The sequence below is a fragment of the Zosterops lateralis genome, assembly GCF_965231275.1.
Source record: "Zosterops lateralis genome assembly, chromosome: Z".
Taxonomy (NCBI): Eukaryota; Metazoa; Chordata; class Aves; order Passeriformes; family Zosteropidae; genus Zosterops; species Zosterops lateralis.
This window is the reverse complement of record NC_139800.1, coordinates 10819269-10842130: the sequence shown is the minus strand read 5'-3', so window position 1 is coordinate 10842130 and position 22862 is coordinate 10819269. Positions and strand designations below refer to the sequence as shown.

At 42.3% G+C, this 22862-nt stretch overlaps 1 protein-coding gene and 1 long non-coding RNA gene across 2 annotated transcripts in view; one reads left to right on the top strand and one right to left on the bottom strand.

Annotated features, from left to right (window-relative positions):
• Nucleotides 1-273: 273 nt before the first annotated feature.
• Nucleotides 274-11197, bottom strand: LOC310922813. The gene is made up of 3 exons (XR_014592502.1): nucleotides 10929-11197; nucleotides 2649-2819; nucleotides 274-604 (listed from the first exon to the last, which is right to left on the bottom strand). It is a non-coding gene; the product is annotated as an uncharacterized lncRNA (long non-coding RNA).
• A 539-nt stretch (nucleotides 11198-11736) lies between these two features.
• Nucleotides 11737-22862, top strand: part of ZSWIM6 (zinc finger SWIM-type containing 6) — a 107471-nt gene continuing 96345 nt past the window's right edge. Inside the window, exon 1 of the mRNA XM_083883642.1 lies at nucleotides 11737-12262. Within this exon, the coding sequence (XP_083739768.1) occupies nucleotides 11752-12262 (511 nt within the window). The 5' untranslated portion in view covers nucleotides 11737-11751. The remainder of the gene's footprint in view (nucleotides 12263-22862) is intronic.

The following is a 22862-nucleotide window of genomic DNA, read 5'->3' as shown; positions in this document are numbered from 1 at the left end:
CCCAGTTTCAAATTTTTTGAAAACAGACAGTAGCAATACAGAAAGTTATTTGTTCAGTTTTAGTATAAACACTGAATTGAAGTTATCTGAGGACTAACTTAACTTTTCCTGAATGTACCACATTTACCTATGAGGGTAGCAAGGGTCATGAATGATGCCGTGTTCTTTGCAGATGTAACTGTCACCAGCACTGTCTTACTCCTTACAAAATATTTCAAATTTCCAGACTAGCTTTGGAAGTCTGTGGAAGAACACTAGATGTGTGTTGTAGCAATAAAGAGCCATCAATGTTCTAAGCATCTGCTGAGAGGGCAGAGTCACTTTCAAATCTAGCCAACTTTCAGAAGTTACGTCTGCAGTTCTGCATTTTCCTACACATGTCCTAAATGATTTGTGAAACTTACAAAAACATGTCTGTCCTGCTAAGTGACATGCACACAAAAGAAGATATAGACTTCAATAAAAACAGTGATATTAACCACTGGTAAAAGTGCAGGCAGAGTAACCAGAGAATTATTTTTGTTCAGCATTACTTGCAAGACTGGCGTGACTCAATGACAAAGGTGTAGTTATGCTGACTCTGCTTCTTCCAGAAAGCTGTGACCTGCAGAGAGGCATGAAGAAGCAAGCTATAATTCAATCAACCTTCATTCTTCCAGACAACAACTTTCTGTATAAAGGAGTTCTCCAAGAACATCACATGTGACAATAAAAAGTATTTATTAGATGAAGTTTAACTGGGATAGCAGGGGACTAACTCAGATCTGGAACTTCCTTTTATATTCCTCTCCTTATTTCTCATTCATCCCACAAATTTCTTCTTTACATGCAGAAAGCAGAATCTTCATCTTGTCTAAGAATTGTCATTTTTTACTTTTTTTCCCCAAGTAAACTTGGAAAAAAGGATTTTAACTATCTTTGCACTATTTAACTATTTTGCACTAGCTAGTAGTTAGTAGTTAGTAGTATTTTCATTTTTTAGGTATACTTCACACAAAATTATAGCTGTTACGTGGTCTGAATCACCACTGGGTATTAGTATTTATACCATTATGCTTTCTTTCATCAAAATAAGATCTCTACAAATGATACCACAGATACTCTTGCTGAGATCAGCATAAGCTGAACTGGTAAATTTTGCATAATTTTCATGCTGCAGATACTGAAGTGTATTCCCATATGGACTGTAGTCTGAAAGAGTATTTTTCAATTCTCAAGCTACTTTTAAACTGTTGCCTTCTGAATGCTAATTTCAGAATTGTGTTGGCAGATCCTTACAGATCATGTCCTGGATGTTGCCATGGTTATACTCTTCATTTAGTAAACAGTATGGAATAAACCCTCATTCACTGGCAATAATGCAACTTAGACTGATCCCCAGGTACTCTTAAAGTGGTTCCTCTTCATTTACACTTCTTAAACTCTGAGTAAGCAGTGATTGCAGTTTTTTTTCCTCAGTTTGTCAGTGTAGGGGCCACCATGCCTTCTAAGAAATGCTCAAACTTAGTAGCAATTTTTCACTCACATCCACTGCTTCAACAAGACAATACATTCTGAGCAAATGGAAAAAGTTGCCTTCTTCCCCTTAGCAGATGTGGTACCTGCAACTCATGAGTAGCAGGTGGAAGTTGTCACCACAGCATCAATTATTGGAAGAGAAAACTGCAGCTATTGCAAGGCTCAAAACGATGAGAATTTTCTTGATGCTTGATCAATCCAGAGTGGATTCAATTTCTCTGGTGGTAAATACCATTTAGAGGGTGGAACTGGCAAGGAATTGTGTTTTTTACATTTATCCCTCAAATCTTACTCATGCTAGTTCTGCCCTTCTCTTCCTCAGTTATTCCCCTCCTCATATCCTAGTGTTTTCTTGTTTTCTTTTTAGAGAAAAGACCTCTAGCTATTCTAGTGAGCTTCAAAAGCAGCTATTCGACTGCAGCAAGCAAATTTTTGTTTTAAAAAATCAAAGACTTTATGCTTGCAGAGCTAAACTGAAAATCAGAGCAGGATGCAAACCCGTTCATCCAAATGTGCACATGGCGAGCTTTGGTGCCTGGGCTGTTGTCACGAACATGGTGAAAACCACGCTCAGGCTGTGCTGCTGTTGCTTCTCAGAACCACTGAAACCACAAGAATAAAATTATTTTTGTCCTGTCTCTAACAAAGCTCTCAGAATCACATATTGGATTTACTGACTGGGAAGCAATTCTGAGTTAGGAGAGTATTTTTCCTAGAGATATGGTTATGTTGCAGATTGTATGTCTTCTGTCTTCTTAGGCTGGGGGAACAATAGTGTGACACTGGACCTTTACTACAACTGCAGGAATTCAGAGGCTTTGTACACCTGTCCTTTTCAGAGGCTCCACTTTTGGAACCACTAGAAAATACATTTTATGTTAAACATCAGAAGAGATTTCTATCTCTCCTGCTCATGGATCATAACATCTGCAGGATGAGTGATGGAAACATCTAAGCTTGCAGTCACTGACTCAGTGTCTCCTGCAGAGTTTGAACCACACCACACACAGTGCCTGTACCTATTCCCCCTGAAGGACCCCAGCACAGGACAGTGTCTAGCAATAGGACAGATGTCCCATGAGTCCTGTGTAGTTTATTAAACCAAAGAAGCATGGGGATGTATTACTTACCAAAGTGGTCCTTTCTTTTTCAAGTGGTAAACGTGCCCAATTCTTGGAACTCCTAATACTCCTCTGGAAGAGGCTCAAAGCACTAAGTTTCTGGAAATGTAAGACATTGTGCCACTATTATTCCAAGCACTGAAGTGCAGCAGAGGTGTATCTCACAGCTCATCTTAATCCCTGGAGCAGAAAAGAAAAGGAAAGGAAAAAAAAAAAAAAAAAAGCTTTTCCTTTCTATTCAAAGCAACTTCAAAAATTAGATGTTGTTATTCAGAGCAACTTCAAAAGTTAGATGTTGTCTAGTCACAGACCAGTAGAAAAAAAATTAAATCCCTGCTCTTAGAAAGGGATTTCAGTGAAGCCTTTGAAGGTAGTGAAGTAAAAGGAAGTACTGGTTTCTCTGACAAAACTTTACTGCAGGCTCTAACCATAGCTTATCTCTATCTTCTGAATTTGATTACAAGGCTTAGCTTGACATATTAGCTCTGGTACAATTTCCAAGACTGCAGGACAGGAAGAATAGGAAGAAGGAAGGTAAGTGGTTGGAAAATTTACCCATTTTGTCTCTTTAATAGGGACAGAATGTACAATGGACTGGCAACAGCAAAGTACAGTCAAAGGAAGATGGGAAAGAAAAAGAAGGGATAGAAAAAGGCAACCAGACAATGAAAATACTTTAATCTGGGATACAAAATAAAAGTGAAAGTATATTAATGTCACCCAAGATATATGTTAGTAAGCTGTGTTTAACCTTGAAAGTTGACTGCTCTGAATAGATGCAGTATTCCACAGCTCAGTCAGTGCTGCAGGGATAGACTGGCAAAACAAGTTCACACCACTCTAATTAGCACTTGGGCTACAAAATTTCAAATACTTTTTAAAGTTTTGGGACAAATTCCCAGGATTTACAAATAGAAGTTAAAATCTGTGTTGGGAAAAATAAATTGGGAAAATAAACCTTCAAAATGTTATATCCTTGATTTGGTATTTATTAACTATTCCTCAGCATACAGTCCTCTTTGACCAAATGAATGACAAGACATCACAGTGTAATTCTTTTGTGGGACAGAAAAACTTTGGTCTCTTAATTTCAAATTTTAATATACAAAAGCCCTTAGTATTTAAAACATTACCTTTTCAGTTTGTCTCTAATACAACCCAAGAAAAGAGTTGTCTGTAAATCCTGATTGGGTGTTTTGGTCCCAACAAAGCTAGGGACAGGTTTGCAATACTGTTCAAATTGTAATTCAAACTGTAAACTAAGAATTTAAATATCAGCTGGAACCAAATTTTACATAGAGATCATTAAGAAAAATAAATATAGTCCAGCTCATTTTTCCAGCTTGTTAAATGCAGTCATTGGGGAAACAAGTAAGAGGAAGCAGGTCTTGCACCTGAGCTTTTTAAAAGAATGACAGTTGTTACAACAGGAACCATTATAGTGTTGCTTTGCTATCTCAGCCTTTTCTTTCCCTCCATATTTTCTGAACATCCTCATAATTAATGAAGGCTGGGCAGTTTGCAGAAAATTTGCACCCAAAGAAATTGCTGTCCAGCAATTCTTTCGGTGCAAAGCTATACTTTCCTCTTCCTAGGACTGCTGCTGCCTTGGCTGTGCTGCTGGAGACAAGAGTACACCAACACAGCAAGGATGCTACTGAAAGGCACTCCATCTCTATAGCACACAGGCAGGAGGAGCTTCAGGTTTTGGCATTTTTAAGCTGTTCCTTTGTAAGTTCAGCTCTCTTGCCATCACACATTAATCTGGACTTGGACTTCTTAGTCAGTCCTGACTCATCAGGGAAATCTGGAGATGTCAGAGATGACTGAAGGGCCAGTGTGACATCCATCCACAAGAAGGGCTGGAAGCCAGATCCAGGCAACTACAGCCCGTTGGGCTGACCTCAGCGCCCAGCAAAACTATGGAACAGACCATCTTAGATACGTGGCACACACAGAATAACCACTTAGAATAGGTTTAGGAAAGGCAGGTCCTGCCTGACCAAGCTGATCTCCATTTATGACCAGGTGACCACAGTCTGATCCCAGTCACTGTAACCCTTTCTGCTCAACCCATGAGTCAGCTGTTCACCTGTCATATGATGTGGTTTGTCCAGATGTGGTCTGTGGTCCATCTGGTCCAGATGGATGAAGGAAAAGCTGTGGATGTGGCCTGTCTGGACTTCAGCAAAGCCTTTGAAATAGTCTCCCACAGCATTCTCCTGGAAAAGCTGGCAGCCCATGGAGTGGACAGGTGCACCCTTTGCCAGATTGGCCAGACACAGAGTGGTGAGGAATGGTGGCAATAATGGAGCCAGTTCTGTTTAGGATCTTTTTTGATGACCTGAGTGAGGGGGTTGAGTGCATTCTCATAAATTCATGGATAACAAGTTGAGTGTTAAGTATTGATCTGCTGGAGGGCAGGAAGGCTCTGCAGAGGGATCTGGACAGGCTGGATCATGGGCTGAGGCCAGTGGTGGGAGGTTCAACAAGGCCCAGGGCTGGGTCCTGCCCTTGGGTCACAACAGCCCCGGGCAGGGCCACAGGCTGGGACAGAGTGGCTGGAAAGGACCTGGGGCTGCTGGTGACAGTGACTGAACATGAGGCAGGGTGTGCCCAGGGGGCCAAGAAGGCCAATGGCACCTGGCCTGGATCAGCAATGGTGTGGGCAGCAGGAGCAGGGCAGGGATTGTCCCCCTGTGCTGGGCATTGGTGGGATTGCACCTCAAATCCTATTCTGGGCCCCCCAGTTCAAGAAAGACACTGAGGTGCTGGAGCAGGTCCAAAGAAAGGCAACAGAGCTGAGGAACAATCTGGAGCACAAGTCCTGAGTGGCTGAGGGAGCTGGGGATGTTTATCCAGGACAAAAGGAGGCTCAGAAATGACCTTATCACCCTCCACAACCTGAATGGAGGCTGTGGCCAGGTGGAGTTGGGCTCTTTTCACAGGCCAACAGTGACAGGACAAGAGTACAGAGTCTAAGCTGCACCAGGGGATGTTTACATTGGACATCAGAAAGAATTTCATCACTGAAGGGCTGTCGAACATTGGGATGGACTGCTCAGGAAAGTGCTGGAGTCAACATCCATGGAAGTGTCCAAGAAATGACTGGGCCTGGTACTTGGTGCTATGGTTCAGTTGACAAGGTTGATCATTCAGAAGAATGGACTTGATGACTTTGGAAATCTCTTCCAAACTAAATGATTTTGTGATCCTTGAAAAGGGAGAAGGAAGGATTTTGACTTGTTTGGGTTTTTTCTTTTCTAAATTTAAAGCCATTCAAAAAAATCATTCTACCATGTGGAAATGCTCTTCAGGAAATTTTAGTTTATATAATTTCTCTTTCTTTGCTATGGGTTAAAATTTAGGTAAGCAATGCCTTTAACTTCATGACAATATCAGATTGAGGTTTACATGTCCTTCATGCACAGTTTCTTCTATTGGGTGTGACACTACAAGGTAATTACTTGGTCCAATGCCAGGAATTGCAGTCTGCAGTTCAAACACAGAAAGCCCAAGAAAATGAAAAGGGGAAGTTGTTCATGTAGGATGCTTATCCACAAGAAGGCAGTGCCCTAATGCTTCCTTTTAAACCACCAGCCCATTTCACTTTCTGTATTTGTGTATTCCTACACATGCTGGCAGACCGAGCAGTGGCATTTTACACCTGATAACTTCTAGGCCAGCCTATCCCATTTTTGGTGGAAAATGTCTGACCAGAAGAACATAAAGTTTCAAGGAATTTTCTTTTTCTAAACCACTTTATCACAACTAAGTGCATGTATTTGCACTAAAAAGAGAGAATAAATTAAGAAAGATGTTTTAATACCAAATACTTCCATAAAATTATTTTATTTCAATATTATGAAAATACAATACTTTTAAAATAACATTTACAAAGAATTGTGAGGGGAATATACTACTTTTACTTTGAGTATTCATAAATGTTGCAACTTAGATCTAAACAAGGTCACAACAAACCCAGAGAGACATTAAATCTAGAGTTCTCTCAAAGACAAGACTTTCTCCTTCTGACTTTTTCCAAATGCTAAGTCTGAAGAAAGGTGAGACAGTCTTATTCTCTAGTCTTGCAAGACTTCAAAATTCTGAACCACATTAATGACTGCAACACATTTAATTTTAAGAAGTTACTTGCACATTATCATTTTACTTGTAACAGTGATGCTTTTATCCCTAGTAACTAAGTAGTGAGCTAAACTGTCCCAACAGATACCCAACACAAGGCTCCTTATAAGGAAGAAAAAATTCATTCCCAGGGTCTATTCTCAATAAATGTAAACTCAATGTGCTCATTCCTTGAGGAAATACAGAGCAGCATTAATTCACACAGCTCTGGGACTCTGGCACAAACAATGCCTTCCTCTTCAGTCCATCTGAGAATGACTTCATACAGCAAGTATTGAGCCACAGAAAGGCAGAGGACACAGAAATTAATGTCAAGAGGATTTAGCTCAGTTTTAGATGTTTGTCTCTTTTAATTATTCTAGAATACTGGTAAAGTATGCTTAGTATTTTAAGTGAATTTTCCTGAATGCCTTTAGATTCTAGTCTCTGACTCCAGTTTTAGAACCATCATGGAATTTAATCAAAATAAAATGCTGCACTTTGAAAGGGCTCATTCAGTGCTGCCAGTTTATTTCCACTTTAACAGAGAAACTCTAATGAGCTGGTAATATTTACGCTAGAGTATTTGATTTAAAAGGCTGGTAAAAGGCAAAAGTTTCTTTTTTAGGCCTTAAATTAAAAATAGCTTCTGAACATAATTAAAGAAATTGTTTTATGAAAACATTATAAAACTGAAGACAGTGACCAACTACATTGTTTTCTTCACCAATCTTTCAATCAATCTTAAGATGGTAATTCCATCAACACTCATCACCTCTGTCTGCTTTCCCTGCATTTGAACTCCCAGTTTCACTTCATTGCAAAGTACAGTGATGTTCACTGCATTTACATACAGCAGTGTTTTTCAAGCTTTCATATGATGTTAGAATAAATTTGGTATCTGTAAAACTTACAGCTTTCTTCCAAGAAACGAAACTCCTAGTTATCTAAAATGGCACACAGAAATAGGTTAAAAAAGATTTGGTTTAGAATTGTAAATCCAGTTGTTTCAGTAAGTCTATCAGTCTTTCTTGTTTTGATTATTTTAATCCTGTCTCCTCAATTTTTCTTGCTATTTTTACCTTACAGCTTTAGCTTTAGCTCCAAGAATCCTGCAGCCTCCATTCCCAAGTCTCCTTCTCTGTCTTTGACGCCCTATCCTCTGAGAGTTTAGAAATATTTTATGCAGTGCTTGAATCCAGACCCTTGTTCAGCTTCAATGCAGGAATGCCAAGTCTCATCTTTCCTGATAAGATTTAACCACTGGGGTGACTTATGTTGGGAAGCATTATGTTGTCTGCCATAATTTTTCTACATTTAGTCCTTTGTGTGTTTCATACAAAGACAACTGTGCAGCTGTACGTGACCTTTCTTTTAAATTAGCACAACTGGTGGAATGCTAAAGCCCTGTATACTTTACTGTAATGAGCAAAACTGACTGCAACTGGCTCTGGAAAGATTATTAGGAAGGAATTTTGCTGCATGGTGGCCAAGGGTGTTTTTCCAAGCAGCTCACAGAATAGCCTTTGATTATATGCAGGAAGTTAGCCAAGTTAAGCTTGCTGTTTTGCAGCCATTCCTTTATCTCTGTGTAGCTCTGGGATAGAAATTTCCCAAAACAGTGAGACAGAAACAGAGGAAAGAAATGCTCAGCTTGGTAAGGTCTTTCCTTGAGAACATCCACTGAAAGAAAAACTAGCTAGTAATTAAAATACAGTTTAGATATGGCTTTAACACATTCTAATTTCTTCTCTGGAGTTAACACATCTTCCCACTTGGTTTCAGAAAGTGGAGGGAACTCAGGGAGCAAACTGGGCAGGACAAAAGAAGTTCAGACTCAGATGAAAATTTTCAAGTTGTTCCTAAAGTGGAGTACATTTGGTGCCTGTGGCAGCATGACAAGAGCAAAGATGCTTCCTTCTCTGATCCCCAGCCCAGAAACCAAAATGATTCGCCAGCACCCTGTGTATCAGTTAATATACACAGATTCAATGGGAAGTAGCTACTCCTGATGAGTGGTAGACAGATGAAAGAGGTAGAGGTGAAAGAGAAGACAGATGAAAGATCTATGAGCTCTTCCACCTGCTTTTCTCTGGGATTTCTTTAGTGAATTAAAAAATTTCTTCCCAGATCTGTAAAGAAAGAAAAAAGACTAAGTTCAGATAACTGACACATAGCCCAATCTGGTTATTATGGATGATTGGTTGTTCACTGTCATTTTCTCACTCTTCTTGGTTTTTATTGTAAAGTTTCTTGACTTAGACATGCAAAATTCTTCCAGTGGCATTATTGTTATTTTTATTGCAGCAGGTGGCTAAGACCTGGTAAAGAACAGCCATCACCCAATTTGGAAGAGTATTTTTACTGACTTGCTAGATGCTTATTTAAAGCAGAAATACTGGTAGAACAGATAAGAAAAATTGCTTTGATATGTGAACAATCATTACTCACGAGTAAGTGATGGAGTGAAAAATAATTTTCCTCTCATACAAACGTGAGCATGATGTTCCTTTTTATTTTTCTACTGGCTACATATCTCTGCTCTCAGAAATGCTGAGATGAAAACCATATTAATAGTAAAAGTAAGTGCTACAAGCTCATCTCTGGTGTGTAGCATTCAGGCTCCCTAACACTAACAAAACTCTGTTGGAGTTAAGTTTATAAATCCAGCAGAACATTTATAAAATATGCCTAAAATGAGAGACAACACAGTTAATATTCCAGCAAGTTATCCATGAATTTATGAAACTGGAATCTGAAGAGTAACTATTTTGTGAAGTCCATAGCCAGAAACACAAGCATCAATTTAAACTAATTTCTTACACAGAGGGTACGTTTCATGATCCCAAAGGAAAATCCCCCAAACTTGTAGTATATATGAAAAAACTCCTCAAAAACTGTGCAGAAAATAATTCTGGCCCTGGCTGTAGTTTAAGCTACTTGGTTAAAAAGCATCCATCGTTTTCTTAATAAGAGCAAGTGGCAGTAGAAAAACAAACAAAACCCCCCCCCAAACCAGATAAGTAAATAAACAAACACAAAAGCAAAAAAAAACCAACAACCCAAACCCCCAAATTACCTCTCCTCAAAAGCGCAGCTCTATACTTAGATGTAAAAAAATTCTCTACCCGTGAAATTTCCAAATAGTGTTACTAAGTTTAGAAGTTTAAAACCACACACTCCCATCCTTCCCCAATACGTGCAAATCCTAAACCACTCCAGGTTTTTGCCAATCTTTTTTTAAAAATCAGTCAGCGAGTTTCTGATAAGTTTCATTCAATTTCCCACCCACTTTTAAAGGAAAATGCAGTTTCTGCAAAGCTTTTCAATCGCCTGACTACAAAACAAGCTCCTGTTCCAGCCGGGGATGGAGGGAGGGGGGTGAGTTGATGGAAACAAAAAGGAGACGACAAAGTTCCGAGTCAAGGCGATGTTGTTTGCACCTCTCAGATCCTAATCCCGGCACGCTGGACATTCCTCCGCCGCATTCCCGGCCGGAGCCGCCTCCCGCTGCGGGCGGCCTGCGCTGCATCATGGGAAATGTAGTTTTTCTGGGAAAACCAGCCCGGCAGAGGGAAACCTCTCCAATTACGGCTTTTGCAGGAGAGCAAAGGGCGACTGAGTGCTGCGTTTTCAACTGCGAGCCGCCAAAAAAAAAATGCCGCTTGCGAGCTATATAGTTACGAAATATTGAATTAATAAAAAAGGTCTGGTTTTACATTTGATTAATTAAAAAAAAAAAAAAGTGAGTGCTCTGCCGCGACGCATCAAAGCGCAATCCCAAATAAAATTCCAAAGTATCAGAAATACTTATTTTTAAAGTTTGGTTCGTGAAGTTTGTCAGCAGCGTCAGTCGCTGTGGGGTGACCCGCCGAGAGGCGCTGCAGAAGGGCCGCCTTCCCTGGATCCCGGCCGGGCGGCGCCGCATTCCATGCGGAACCTCATTCCATGCGCTCCGTGTCCCGGGAGCTGCGGCGGGAGCGGCGCCCCGGTCTGCGGGCAGCCACGCGGCATCCTGGGACCCTCAGCGCATATATACATAAATATATATACACGTTTTTATTTTTTTTTTCATAAGAAGGACGGTTAATTTGAGGCGCCGGCACGGACCCGGACGGTTTTTAAAGCCCGCGGAAAACAGCCCGGCCCATCCCCACGACCCACCTGGGCAAACGCGGCGCCTCCATCGCCTCAGCGGAGTCACCCCCAGCCCCGTGTCCGGGCTCTGCCAGGCCCTGACATCCGCCGGGCCAACCGCCTGCAGGCCCCGGCATGACGGGCCTTACCGTACCACCTGTAATAGAAGGGAAAATAAAACTCCCCAACACAACATACCACAACCCCAGCACGCCCCGGGACGCGCCTCAGGAGCTGGCACGGAGCTGGGCCCCGCTCGGGAGGCGGGCGGAGAGGGTTTGGCCCGTCGCGGCCCGCCCCTGAGGCGGGGGGGGGGACAGGCCTGTCATCCCGGCGCGGCCGCGGCCGGTACCGAACTTGGTACCGAACTTCCCGTCGGCTCAGCCCGCCCCGCCCCGCCCCGCCCCGCCCCGGCGGCTTTCCCGGCAGAGGTGACCGGGTTCAGGCGGCGGCGGCGGCGGCCCCGCCCCCGCATTCCATTCCCTATATGGCGGCGGAGCGGCCGCGCCTCCCTGTTCCCACCACGCGCGCGAGGGCGCGCCCCGGGCTCGGCGCGTGACGTCAGCGGGAAAAGGGGCCGGAAAGGCGGGGGGTGTGTGTGGGGGGGGAAGCGCGCGCCGCCCCCGCGCCCTGCCCCCGCCGCCCCCCCGCCGTTCTATTTACGTTCGTGACGCCGGTCCGCGCGAGGCCCCGCCCACCCCGCGGCCCGCGAGCCCGCGCGGCCCCGCCCTCTTCGCCACATAAGGGCAGAGGGGGGCGTGTCCCCGGGGGCTCGCGGGCGCTCGTTGCCTTCCTGGAGCCGTTTATAGGGTACAGCCACTTCCGCCGTCGGCTTAGAAGCGGCGCGATCATGGCGGAGCGCGGTCAGCTCCCCCACCCCGCCAAGCGCCTCTGCTGCAGACCCGGCTATGGCTCGGGCTGCAGGCCGGGGCTGCGGGCGGGCGGCTCTGGGCCCGGCGGAGGCGCGCTCTGCGCCGGACCTTCCTCCGCGGCTGCCGCCGCCGCCCTGGGGCTGCTGCCGCTCGGCAAGACCCAGAGCCCCGAGTCTTTGCTGGACATCGCGGCTCGCAAGGTTGCGGAGAAGTGGCCCTTCCAGCGGGTGGAAGAGCGGTTCGAACGGATCCCGGAGCCGGTGCAGCGCAGGATCGTCTACTGGTCCTTCCCCCGCAGCGAGAGGGAGATCTGTATGTACTCCTCGTTCAACACCGGCGCCGAGGATCCCGCCGCCGGCCCCGGGGGCGCCGCCGCGCCTGGCGGGGCCATGGACACCGCCACCGCCGCCGCCGACGAGAACCGGCTGCCCTTCCGCAGGGGCATCGCTCTGCTCGACGGCGGCTGCGTCGATAACGTCCTGCAAGTCGGTGAGTCACCCGCCGGGTCCGCTCCCGGGCCGGGCCGCCGCCGCTCGGGGCTGCGGGTCTCCCGTGCCGTGTCACCCGTTTGCCGTCCCCTCTCTGTCCCCGCCTGCGGCCCGGCCCGTGCGAGCCCTTCGCTCCCCGGCCGTGCCGTGGGCCGGGCAACTTCCTTCGCCGGTCTCCTCCCCCTGGTGCCCGGGACGCGCGGCGGCTCCGTGACACGGACATGGCTCCCGCTGTCCCTTTAACTCGCGGCCCCGCACCGCTCCCGGTAATCCACAGCCTGTGTAATCCCGTTTGGCTCTGCCCCCCTTTCCAGCGTCCACCCCCGGTAATCCGGGTCATCTTTTTTTTTTTTTTTTTTTTTTTTTTTTTTTTTTTTTTTTTTTCCCCGAACCACAATAGCGAGGAGATGCCGCCCCCCCCATCCCGAGGGGGCCCGCCGGTGGAAATGAATCAGCAGAAGGGCGGCCGGCGGGGGAAGGAGGGGGGGCGGGTTGCGCCGCCGTCCAAAATAAAGACATGAAAGCGGTGCGAGACCCCGGCAGCGGGAGTGCGGGGGGGATCCGCGAACAAAGGCATTTCTAGGGCAGCGGCGACGAGCCGCGATCCGCCCCGGCGGGGCTGGTACGGCTGGGTGGGTTGCTGTAGGTTGAGCGGCTTCGTGACAAGGGGGGGAAAGCCAAGCTCTTCCTCCTACTGGAACAATACCCCCTTCCTCTTCCTCACCCCCAGCCCAGCCGCCTGCCGCTGTTCTTCACCCGCTGCGGGCTCCCTTGGTTAACTCCTCCCTGCCGCTGTTTAAAGGGCTGCAGAGGTGGGTATTCCCCCACTTTTGGGGTCGGTCTGCCGGGGGCGGCTCCTCTTTCATTCAGGGAATGGAATGGGAGCCGCCCCCGGCAGACAGCCCGAGCCGCCGGTGGTGATGCTCTTTGTGAGACCCGGCCACTTTGTTCTCATTTTCATGTTTATTTGCGTCTCTTTCTTTCCTTTTTTTTTTTTTTTTTTTTTTTTTTTTTCCCTCTCTCAGTTTTCTGTCGTTTCCCCTCCTCCTCCTCCCCTGAAAAGGGGAAGACAGACAAAAGAGGCTGCTGCTCGCCTTTTGTTGACGGCGGCGGCTCGGGGGTGTGTGTGTGTGGGGGGCGCCGGGATTCCCCCTTCATGCTCCCCCAAACCCTCGGTGCCGCCTGCTGCGGGTTTGGCTTGGCGGGCACCTTGCAAATGTGCCATCAGTTTTTTTCCCGAAGGGAAGATGTGTCCCTGCCCTTCTCTTCTGCCTAGGAGACTTTTTTTTATTTATTTTTTTTTTAATCTAATTAACTTTCTTACAAATTTCATCTTTTAACTTTCTCTTTCCAAGGGGTCTGAGGTGCATCTGTTGTTCCTCAGGACTGGCAAAACCAGAAGTAGGGCTTTTTTAGTTTGGTTGGCAGTGCTGAGGTTTTTTTTTCCCCTTTTGCTTGTGCTTGATTCTGTTTGCAAGCGATTAGGAATGACAGGAGTGCACATAGGGAGGGTTTCTTGGCTGATTGCATTTAAGCCAGGAATTCACTGTGAAAATAAAGCCAAGGGGCAATAAATAAAATATGCAATCTTCTCTAGGAGGCAGACACCCAGCGTGGACTTTGCTTTGCTTGCTTTCAGCAGAGGAATAGGCCTCAGTGAGTAGTTATGAAAGAAAAAAAGTAACTTTTTGTGTGTCTTCAAATGGGGGGGCATTGAGTAATGTTGGCAAGGGTAGGTATGAAGAAAGAAAATATGCATAAATATGACTGAAGTGTTAACTGCTTCTTCTCAAACCCTTAAATGCATTTCAAACAAATTCTGTACCTATTGCTGAAAATACATTTCCTTTGTTGTAATTTCCCATCCAACCTTATGTGAGCCTCCTTCGAAATTCTGTGCAAAATAGTAGTGGAAACCGGTGATATGAAAGATGTCACTTGTTTTGACAGAGGCCTTTAGCAAGGGAGTTGTGGAGGACTTGGGTAGGCTGAGTCCTGCTGTAGGAAAGTTCTTGTGTAATTTGGGTAGGTAGCTGTGTCATTAAGACCGGATCTTGCCGACAAGATACTCCTTGTGAAGCAGAAAGGTGCAACTGTTAAAGGCAATTCAGCTCTAGGGTGAGTTGTTGGGCAGAGAATGGAATTGGTTCCATATAATACAGCTGAATATGTAGCATTGATGAAAACTTAATTCTAAGTTTATGTAAGTGCATGTTTAGTGACCATAAAAATGTGAACTTATGTTCTTTGCAGTATGAGTAATGGAAACTCTGTAAATATTTACTATTGAAGTATGGAAAAGTGAAGTTGTTGGACAAAATACATTTTATTACATGCCAGTTCTAACAGCCTTACTTGTAACCTGAAGTATTATTTTAAACAGGGAATGCAGGACTTGATTTGAGAAATGCGTAAATTTCGGTTCAGCGGTAGTTAAGTGGCACCATTTGCTTCTGACTTTTGCATTTTTAATTTTTTGGTCTAGCCCTGAATAAACATTCTGACAATTTTATCATGCTAAATCATTTTAACCAGGAAGATTTCACAAACTTTGTATCTAAGGTTTGCTAAAAATCTTCATGTGATCCTGCTTCATGCCTGCCAACTTAGTCTCTTGTGTGTTACCTTGTTGTAAAGAAAATCTGAAATAAAATGAAGGTGATGTATTAGTGATACACACAATGTTCTTGGTAATCAGGCAGTAAGGTTGTCTGTTAGCCTATTTTGTAGTTTATTGGTGCTGTCGTAGCATAATAATTAGCATCACTTAATGTTGAAAGATTTTTCTCAGAAAAAGATGGCTTTGCAATTGAATTTGCATCTAATTTCTTGATATATTTATATCTTTTTGATATGCTTCAACTAGACATGAAGGTCTTTCTTCTTTAGTTTATTTTATAAAAGCCAGAGAATGCAGGCTCCTAAAGCAGACCTTTCCAACTGCATAAAACAACTCTTTTACCATGCATGTGTTTAACTTATTTCAAACCTAGTATTTTTAGTAAAAATTACAGTCTAAACAAGAAAGCACTTTGTGAGTAAATACAACAATCTGTAAGGAAAATTCGACTGTGTTTCATTTGGCCAGATTTGTGAAGATGCCAGGAGCAAGCAGACAGTTTTAGATGGCGAAGTATATATTTGGTTTCTGAGGTTAGTCCTGAATTAGTACACAGTGCTGTATTGTCGTCACAGCTGTGGCTGTCAAGGTTAGGAAGAGGTGTGATCCCTCAATAGCGCAGCTGACCTGGCAAGAGCCCTTAATGCAGCTATTCTAGGAGAAGAAATAAACCCCTGTGCCTCTGCTGGTATGGCTCTGGCTTGGGGAAAGACAGAGGTGGCCTTGGCTTTGGTGCTGTAAAACTCAGCTTCACTGCTGCAGCTGCAGCCGCTTTAGAAATACTTGGAATTTTTTTGATATGTCATAGAAGTGCTCCTACATTATCCCTGTCTGTTGATAGTTTGAGGTTTTTGTTGTGTAGACCCTTCTTGGTCACACAGGCCTTTCTTAAAGGAGTTACAGCCCTCTTTCCATAGTGGCATAAGGCTCTGTGACTGTGGTAAGGCATTCCTTTTAGGTACGAATGGCAAGGGAGTGAGTTGGAGGGAAGGGACTCCTAGGGAAGGAAAACAGAAAGAATTCATTGACTGGCACTTGCCACAGCCCTAGAATATGGTGTTAGTATTATAAGATAGAAAGCTTCTTGTCTGTGGAAGGAGGTTCAGCTGAAAAGCATCATTCGCTTGGAGCTGCAGGCTTGTGTTTTGGAAGCCTCTCAGGGTTACCTAGTTGGGGGATGTAACCAAAATGCTTCTTAGAGAAGAGCAAAGTAAAATTTCTCTTTTGTTAAATAGTGGGTGAAGGTCACTGATGTTTCTTTCGTTTATTCTTAAGTTAAAGACTGGAGATTCGTTTTGCTTTCCAAACCAGGAAAAGCTAAATTTTTCAGCAAGAAAGAGCAAGAGAAGGCTTTAGAAGACTGTGTTGGTGGCTGCATGTAATTCTGGTGGAATGTGTACTGTAGTCAGCAGATTTCAGATCGTTTTAGTGGACAATGATTTGAGTTAAACTCAAAACTTTGTGAAACTGCAGAGCCAGTAAAACAAAAGTAATTTCTCTTCTTTTGTGACTCAATTGTTTGAGTGCCAGTGGTACACCATGAAACACTGGGTTTTTTTCTGTTAATAAAGCCATACCAAGTATTTTATTATCAAAGGTGGCACAAATGTTATACTGTGCCGTGAGCTGAACAATGACTTTTAGCAGATACGGTGATCCTCACTGATGTGTGCAATGTATATGTAATTGTTGATGAAACCTGTGGGACAGATGTGTTTAGTAAAGTGAATTACTTAGTGAAAGTAATACTGAGTTGTATGAAAAAACTAAGGCTGTCATTAGCGGCAGTGCAGGCACTGTGTTTAGTGTTAACTCTTTTTGACCTGTGATACTAAATTGTTCTGGTATGTGTAGTGACCTTTCTCCAAGGGGAAAAGGTTGTGTTAAATTCTGCGTATTTGAAGAGGAGAATTTAGTGTGCTGAAATGGTGAACAATCTTGTTGTCCCACAGTCAGCTTCAGCTGGGGTTTGGTTAGGAATGTATGGGTAAAACAAGAAATCCAGAATTTGTTAATACAATATTGTGGTATGGGCTTAAACAAATGATGTCTGACTTTTTGCTGGACTTCTTTTGACTTAGTTCCAAGACTGGTAGAGTCTTGTGAAAATGCCTTCATCGATTCCAGTTGCAGTTTGCTCTAAGAGTAACTACTGATATTTCCAAATTCCAGAACAGAAACTTGTAAGCTAGTTTTTAAATGTTTCTTCCTGTAAGGGAGACATGTAATACATTCCAGTTTCCTTGTTAGATTTGGAATGCAGTGCATTAACTGGCGAATATGCAAGCTATTTTCTGTGTGTACTCTAATACACTATCCTTGACCTTGAATCATTTCTTTGGAAACCTTGAAAAGAAAGATAGAGCTAAAGAGGTAAAAAAGCTGTCTTTCAAGAAGGTGGAAAAGCTTTGTAAATCAGCTCCTGCCATTAATTCAGGCTTTCTAACAATATCTAATCTGGATTTCAAGAGAATGTAAGTATTTTAGAGTGATTACAAGATACAAAAATAAAACTTATCCATACTATCTTCTTATGTAATTTGGAATAGTAGGATAAATGTGATTGGACAATGTCAATACTGCTGTAGAATTATTTTTTTAAGGAAAATAGTTGCTAATCACTTGCCATCACAATTTTTAAAATGAAAAAACTTCTATACAGGAATGTTGTATTTGTTTCATGTAAATTTCTTTCCTTGTTTTAAGTCAGTTTTCGTATTTCTTATGTTCCGTTTACCCTTCAATTTCAAGGCTTTCCTCACTTCCAAGAAAAAAATTTCATTTCAAAGCTGCCATTCCTTTTAGAAAGTGATTCCATCTTTGTATATGATCTGATGTTTTGGTATGTAGCAATGTTTGAATTTGAGCCACTTGTCATGCCAGCAGTTGATGCCTGCATTTGCTCTCTCTCCCTGGATGCTGACTTTCAGAGGTGAACTATTAAATGCCAAATCTGTGTGTGAGAGGAGGCTGGGGCTATTTGAAAGTCATCATCAGACAAACTGGTTTCCTTAGAAGTCATTAGGTAGTTGCTGCATTTTGCTGTATCTTTTACTTTTATAAATGAACCTGTTAAAATAAAACCATTGCTTAAGAAGACTCTGGTCAAGTTCTAATTAAAAAAAAACAGGTGAAAAAATGTGCTAAACTGTCACATGCAGTTCTTACTGTTGAAGGATGAACTACAGTAGATGCACTAAGATATGTCTGCATGAGTTCAGTTTAAGTGTCAGCTGTTATCTAGGTAATCTAGTGATGTCAAGATAAAATGTGAAGTTTTGTAGTAGTGTAAATATAAGTGCAAAGTTACAGTAGTATAGGAAAGCAGCTGATATTCCTTAAATTGTTTTCTCTTTATCTTATTTTCTTGAGGGGATAGGTAGAAGAATTCACTGCATCTTTAAAAAAAGCCAAAAGCTGAGTCAAAAAAGCACCACACTATTTTAACTGACAAAAGCTATCCTAGGTTATGAATATGCTGTGACATGAACTAATTTGAAATCTTAAAAAGCTTTCATGTGCAGCAAGGATACAGATTTAATGTGAATTCTGATTGCCTGGAATGCAGTCACCCTGACAGCACGTGAATACTTGAGTGCTGTCCAACAACTGCACTTGTTCTGAGAGATCTGTCTCCTCGAACTTCCAGTTTTTCCTCTCGGTTTACTGTCCAAGACGACCTATGTAAAATGTTCTCGGCTGGGTATGTGTGCAGCCCTTGATGTGGCTTCATAACCTTCTGTGACCTGGATCACTAGTGCTGTTGGCTGGTGCTGTACACTGGTTTGCATTCTCCTTCCAGCTACATGCCAATTACCATGATTTATGTGATGGCCTTACGGCACATTACCCTGCTGTCCTCTCTGAAGCAGCAACATGCATCCAGTCTTTGTTGCCTTGGCCCTGCTGTGGAGGGCCAGAAAGTCTGGAAAAGCTGAGATATAAATCACCGTCTTAAAATAGTTGTTTTCTGACTGAATTCTGCAAATGGACTGAAGGAGTTGAGCCTTCTAATAGTGACTACAGTGTAGAGAGCTCCTTTGTGTTAAAGTCAGAACTGATAAAAGGCCTGCTGTAAGAGCTGAGTGGGCATACAAAAGACTTTTCCTGATGTGACACAATTCAGTATAGACTACAGAGTCTCCTAATGTGGAATTTTTACCAACACTTTATTAAGGATCTCTGAAAAGTGAAAACCAAATTGTCAAAGAGGGCGGATTTCAGCAATGTTTAAAGTATATTTTAAAGTAATTGTGACGCACACCATTACATGCTTTGAAAAGGAGAGTGTGATTTTTTTATTTGTGGCTTTAAAGGTTATTTATTTATTTATTATTATTTTTTGCTCTAAACCTCCATTCCTCTTTGCAAGTGAGTGTATTTGACAGTCTTGAAATACCTGGAAGTTTTGCTTTGGCACTGCAAGGGCAATGGCTGAGAAAGTGTGACGCTAATTGGAAGGATGCAGTAAAACCTGTCAGTAAGTTTATCAGAGTTTATTTAACAGTCCACCTGTTTGCCTAAGTCATCTTTCATTGTTAATTGGTGTCAGACCTTTAATACATTTTGGCACCGTTGGAAAAATAATAGGGTAAATTGCATAGTAGAGATATTTCACAGAAATGCATGTTAATATATATATTTTTTGTGTCTTTCTTTATTTTTACACAAAAGTTAATTGCATTCAAATGATTGTTTTAAAGGCCTGAAAAATCAACTGTTGCATAGCTGTATGACTTCTAAGAAATGAGACACTTTATTGTATGTGTGCCAAGTTTCACTGCTAACTGGTTACTGACAGCCGGTAGTAATGCAGTGACAGTGCAGGAACTATGCAGGAATTGTGCAGCTGACTACAGTGTTTAATTTACACTGACTAATGCAATAAAAAAAATTAGACCATCAATGCACTAAAATTGGATAAAGACTTATGGAGTGTAAGACAAATGCACAGCCTGTAACAGAGTAGAGGATCCAATTTGCGTGTATTCTAATTATTTGTTTTTAAGCTTGTGTTAGAAGCTTGGCTTTGTGTTAAAGGCTTCAGTGGCTCTCAGATTTGTTTCTGAATGCTTAGAGTTTGAGTCTTTCCTCTTTTATGCCAGTGGCCTGCCTTTTTTCTGCATAGCAATGTTCCATTATGGGTGCCAGGCCTAGTGGCAGCACAAACTTTTTAAACTCAAACACTTTAGTTTCTAGCTTACCCTTGGATTCTGACCTGTATTATTAGTTCTTAATTTCTACATTCAGCCTTGATTTTGACTAGGCTGACGTGCATAGAGCACCGATCCATATTCAGTGATTAATGACAGGATTGACAGTATGTTTGTCAGTAGTATAAATACATACAGCTAGGATGGTCTTCAGGGTTTCACGTGCTTGATTGTTCGTCCTTTCTTATTCTTATGTGCAGCTGTGATAGGATATGAAGGGATAGCGGAGAAAATCTGTGTTAACAATTCATTACCAAATACACTTACAAATAATCTTCTTGGGATCTTCTGGAAAATGTGAGGAAATCAGTTGAGGGGGGAACTGTACTGTAAGCTGTAGGTTGCTTCCACACCAGTTCCATCAGACTTTGCTTCTGCTGTTGGTGGAATACAATGCAATGTTTTGGGAGGGTGGAAGGTAGGCTTAGTAAAACACTCATTTGCATATTTACAAAGCTGGATTTAGTGACTATGCTTACTGGATTAAGCATGGCTTGTTCTTCTTTAGGACAATTCTGCAGAGTCTGCTGATTTTAAAAGTTCAAGAATGGGGAAAAATCAATAGTCTAAATGAATAGCTTAATACATTAGCTCAAGAAAAGGAAAAAAAATGAACACTTTTACTCTGAAATACTGTTATTATCAATGACAGCTGGGACAACTGTCTGTGCTGCTGCTGTGGTACATGCAAAATGAGTCTCAGTTCTTCCATTGATTTAGATTGTAAACTGAAACCTTGCAAACTGTCTACAGTTAGTGTCTGGGGGATAAAATATCAAGTACATTATATTATGTTTCTGGATTTAGTGTAGCTATATTATACAGAAGCCCAGAACTTCTATTTTGCTTCCTCCACAGCAGGGGGATGAGGATGACATAAAATGCAGAGCTGTTTTTTATCTTTTTGTTATTGCAAGCCATGATATGTGAGAGCAGCATCATGCAGCTTTCCTGGTCAAATACAAGTGCATGAATTAATAGAAGTGACTCCAGCTCAATGTGCTAATGCATGAATGGCAGGCACTGACTAGGACTGGGACATGATGTAACAGATGCTGTGAAAGTCTGCTGGGATAAGGAAGTTGAGAATAAATTTATTAGTCCTATGTATAAATTTTAGAAGCAGCATACTGACAGTTTCGAGTGATCAGTTTTTACATTGTCACATATCCTGGCAGTAGTTTACAGGTTTGATTTCTAGGTAATTTTGTAGATGATAAATGTAAGTGACTGGTAGCAGGGAACAAAGATGTGTTTAGGAGTAAACAGACTTTGTCTTACTGAATAATATATTGAAGAGAAGAAAGGTGATGAAATTCTGAGTGAAACACTTTATAGATGAGAGGCCAAAAAGAGAAGTGGCAAAGTAATACTTCCTGAGATAAGATAAAGGTCAAAGACCTCATTAGATACCTGATGAGTATTTAAGGAGGATATAGTCTGAATGACTCTTCCCTCTATATGCTCTACTTTTGGTGGGTATTAGTGAAAGCATGGAAGCTGATAGACTTTTTTCCTACAAAATGAAACACAGCTTTCAAGATGTAAAATAGGTTAGCAAACAGTAACTTAGCTGTTCTGTAGCTTTTGAGATTGTGAAATAGTTTTAAGTTATGAAGTGAGTGTCCTGACACTCTTTTCAACCTTTTGTTCCAATTTCAGTTTTATAAATAAGATATATCTGATGCACAAAGGTAATGCTCTGATTTTTCAGATAATAGCGACTTTCTGTGTATTTGAAGGGTGTTTGTCAGGTTTTACTTTAGCAGAAGCTAAGTTTGTCAGGTTTTACTTTAGGAGAAGCTGTTTCTGTTACATGATGATGGAAACTTGACCGGTGGTATAACAAAACCATTGACTTTGTCTTGTACAAGTGTTTGAAAGAGATATTTTCAAAGTGTTAATTATTCATTGATAAAATTGTAAGCCATTTTCAATAGTTTAATTCTCCTGCACAGATAATAAATAGCTTAGTTTTAAAGCATTGTATATTGCTATATATAGCTATATCACTGTATATTGTCCTGACCTGGGATAGGGAGTGCGGAAAAGAATCTCATGAAGAGTGATACACAGCTTCATTGGACAGTACTGAGGACAAAAGTAGGAAGGGGAAAAAGGAAGACAACTGTCAGAGTTGCTGCAGAAGGACTAGAGAAGTTTTTCCTGATGATAAGAGGCCATATGGAAGACAACTTAGCATTGGTTGCAGTATAAGATAAGTAGTAACGACTAAAAACATAGGACAGATGTGAGCATTGTAATCTCAGTACTGAAGAGATCCAAAGTTGTCTTGTACTTAAAAGGAAGCTCTTGTGTCTGCTCAGCAGGACAAGGAAGGGTGCTGCTGTTGTCAGAAAGCTGAATATTCCTAGTATGTAGAATGCGTTTAAGGGAACAAGATGTCAGTAAGATCAAAGCTACTCCTTCCTGATACTCAAAGTGTGAAGTGATAGCTAGTGAAATGTTAGAATGGATGAGTGGGAAGAGATGTGAATCATGGGCATGTGCTTCAGTGAATCCTGCCTGTTATGTGGTCCATCTTCCCCTCCCTCACTGAATAACAAAAGGAAGTTAAGAAGTAGAGATCAAGTCTTGAGAAACATCTGAAAGGCAGAAGCAGAGGAAGATGACTGAGCAATGAGACACCAAGTTGTGATTTTAGGAAGTAAAAGGAGAAGCACAAAAAACTGTAAAAGTCTAAAGTTCTAGGAGGGGAATCAACATATTCTCAAAGTGCTGAAAGATACAGGAACCCGAATCCAGGA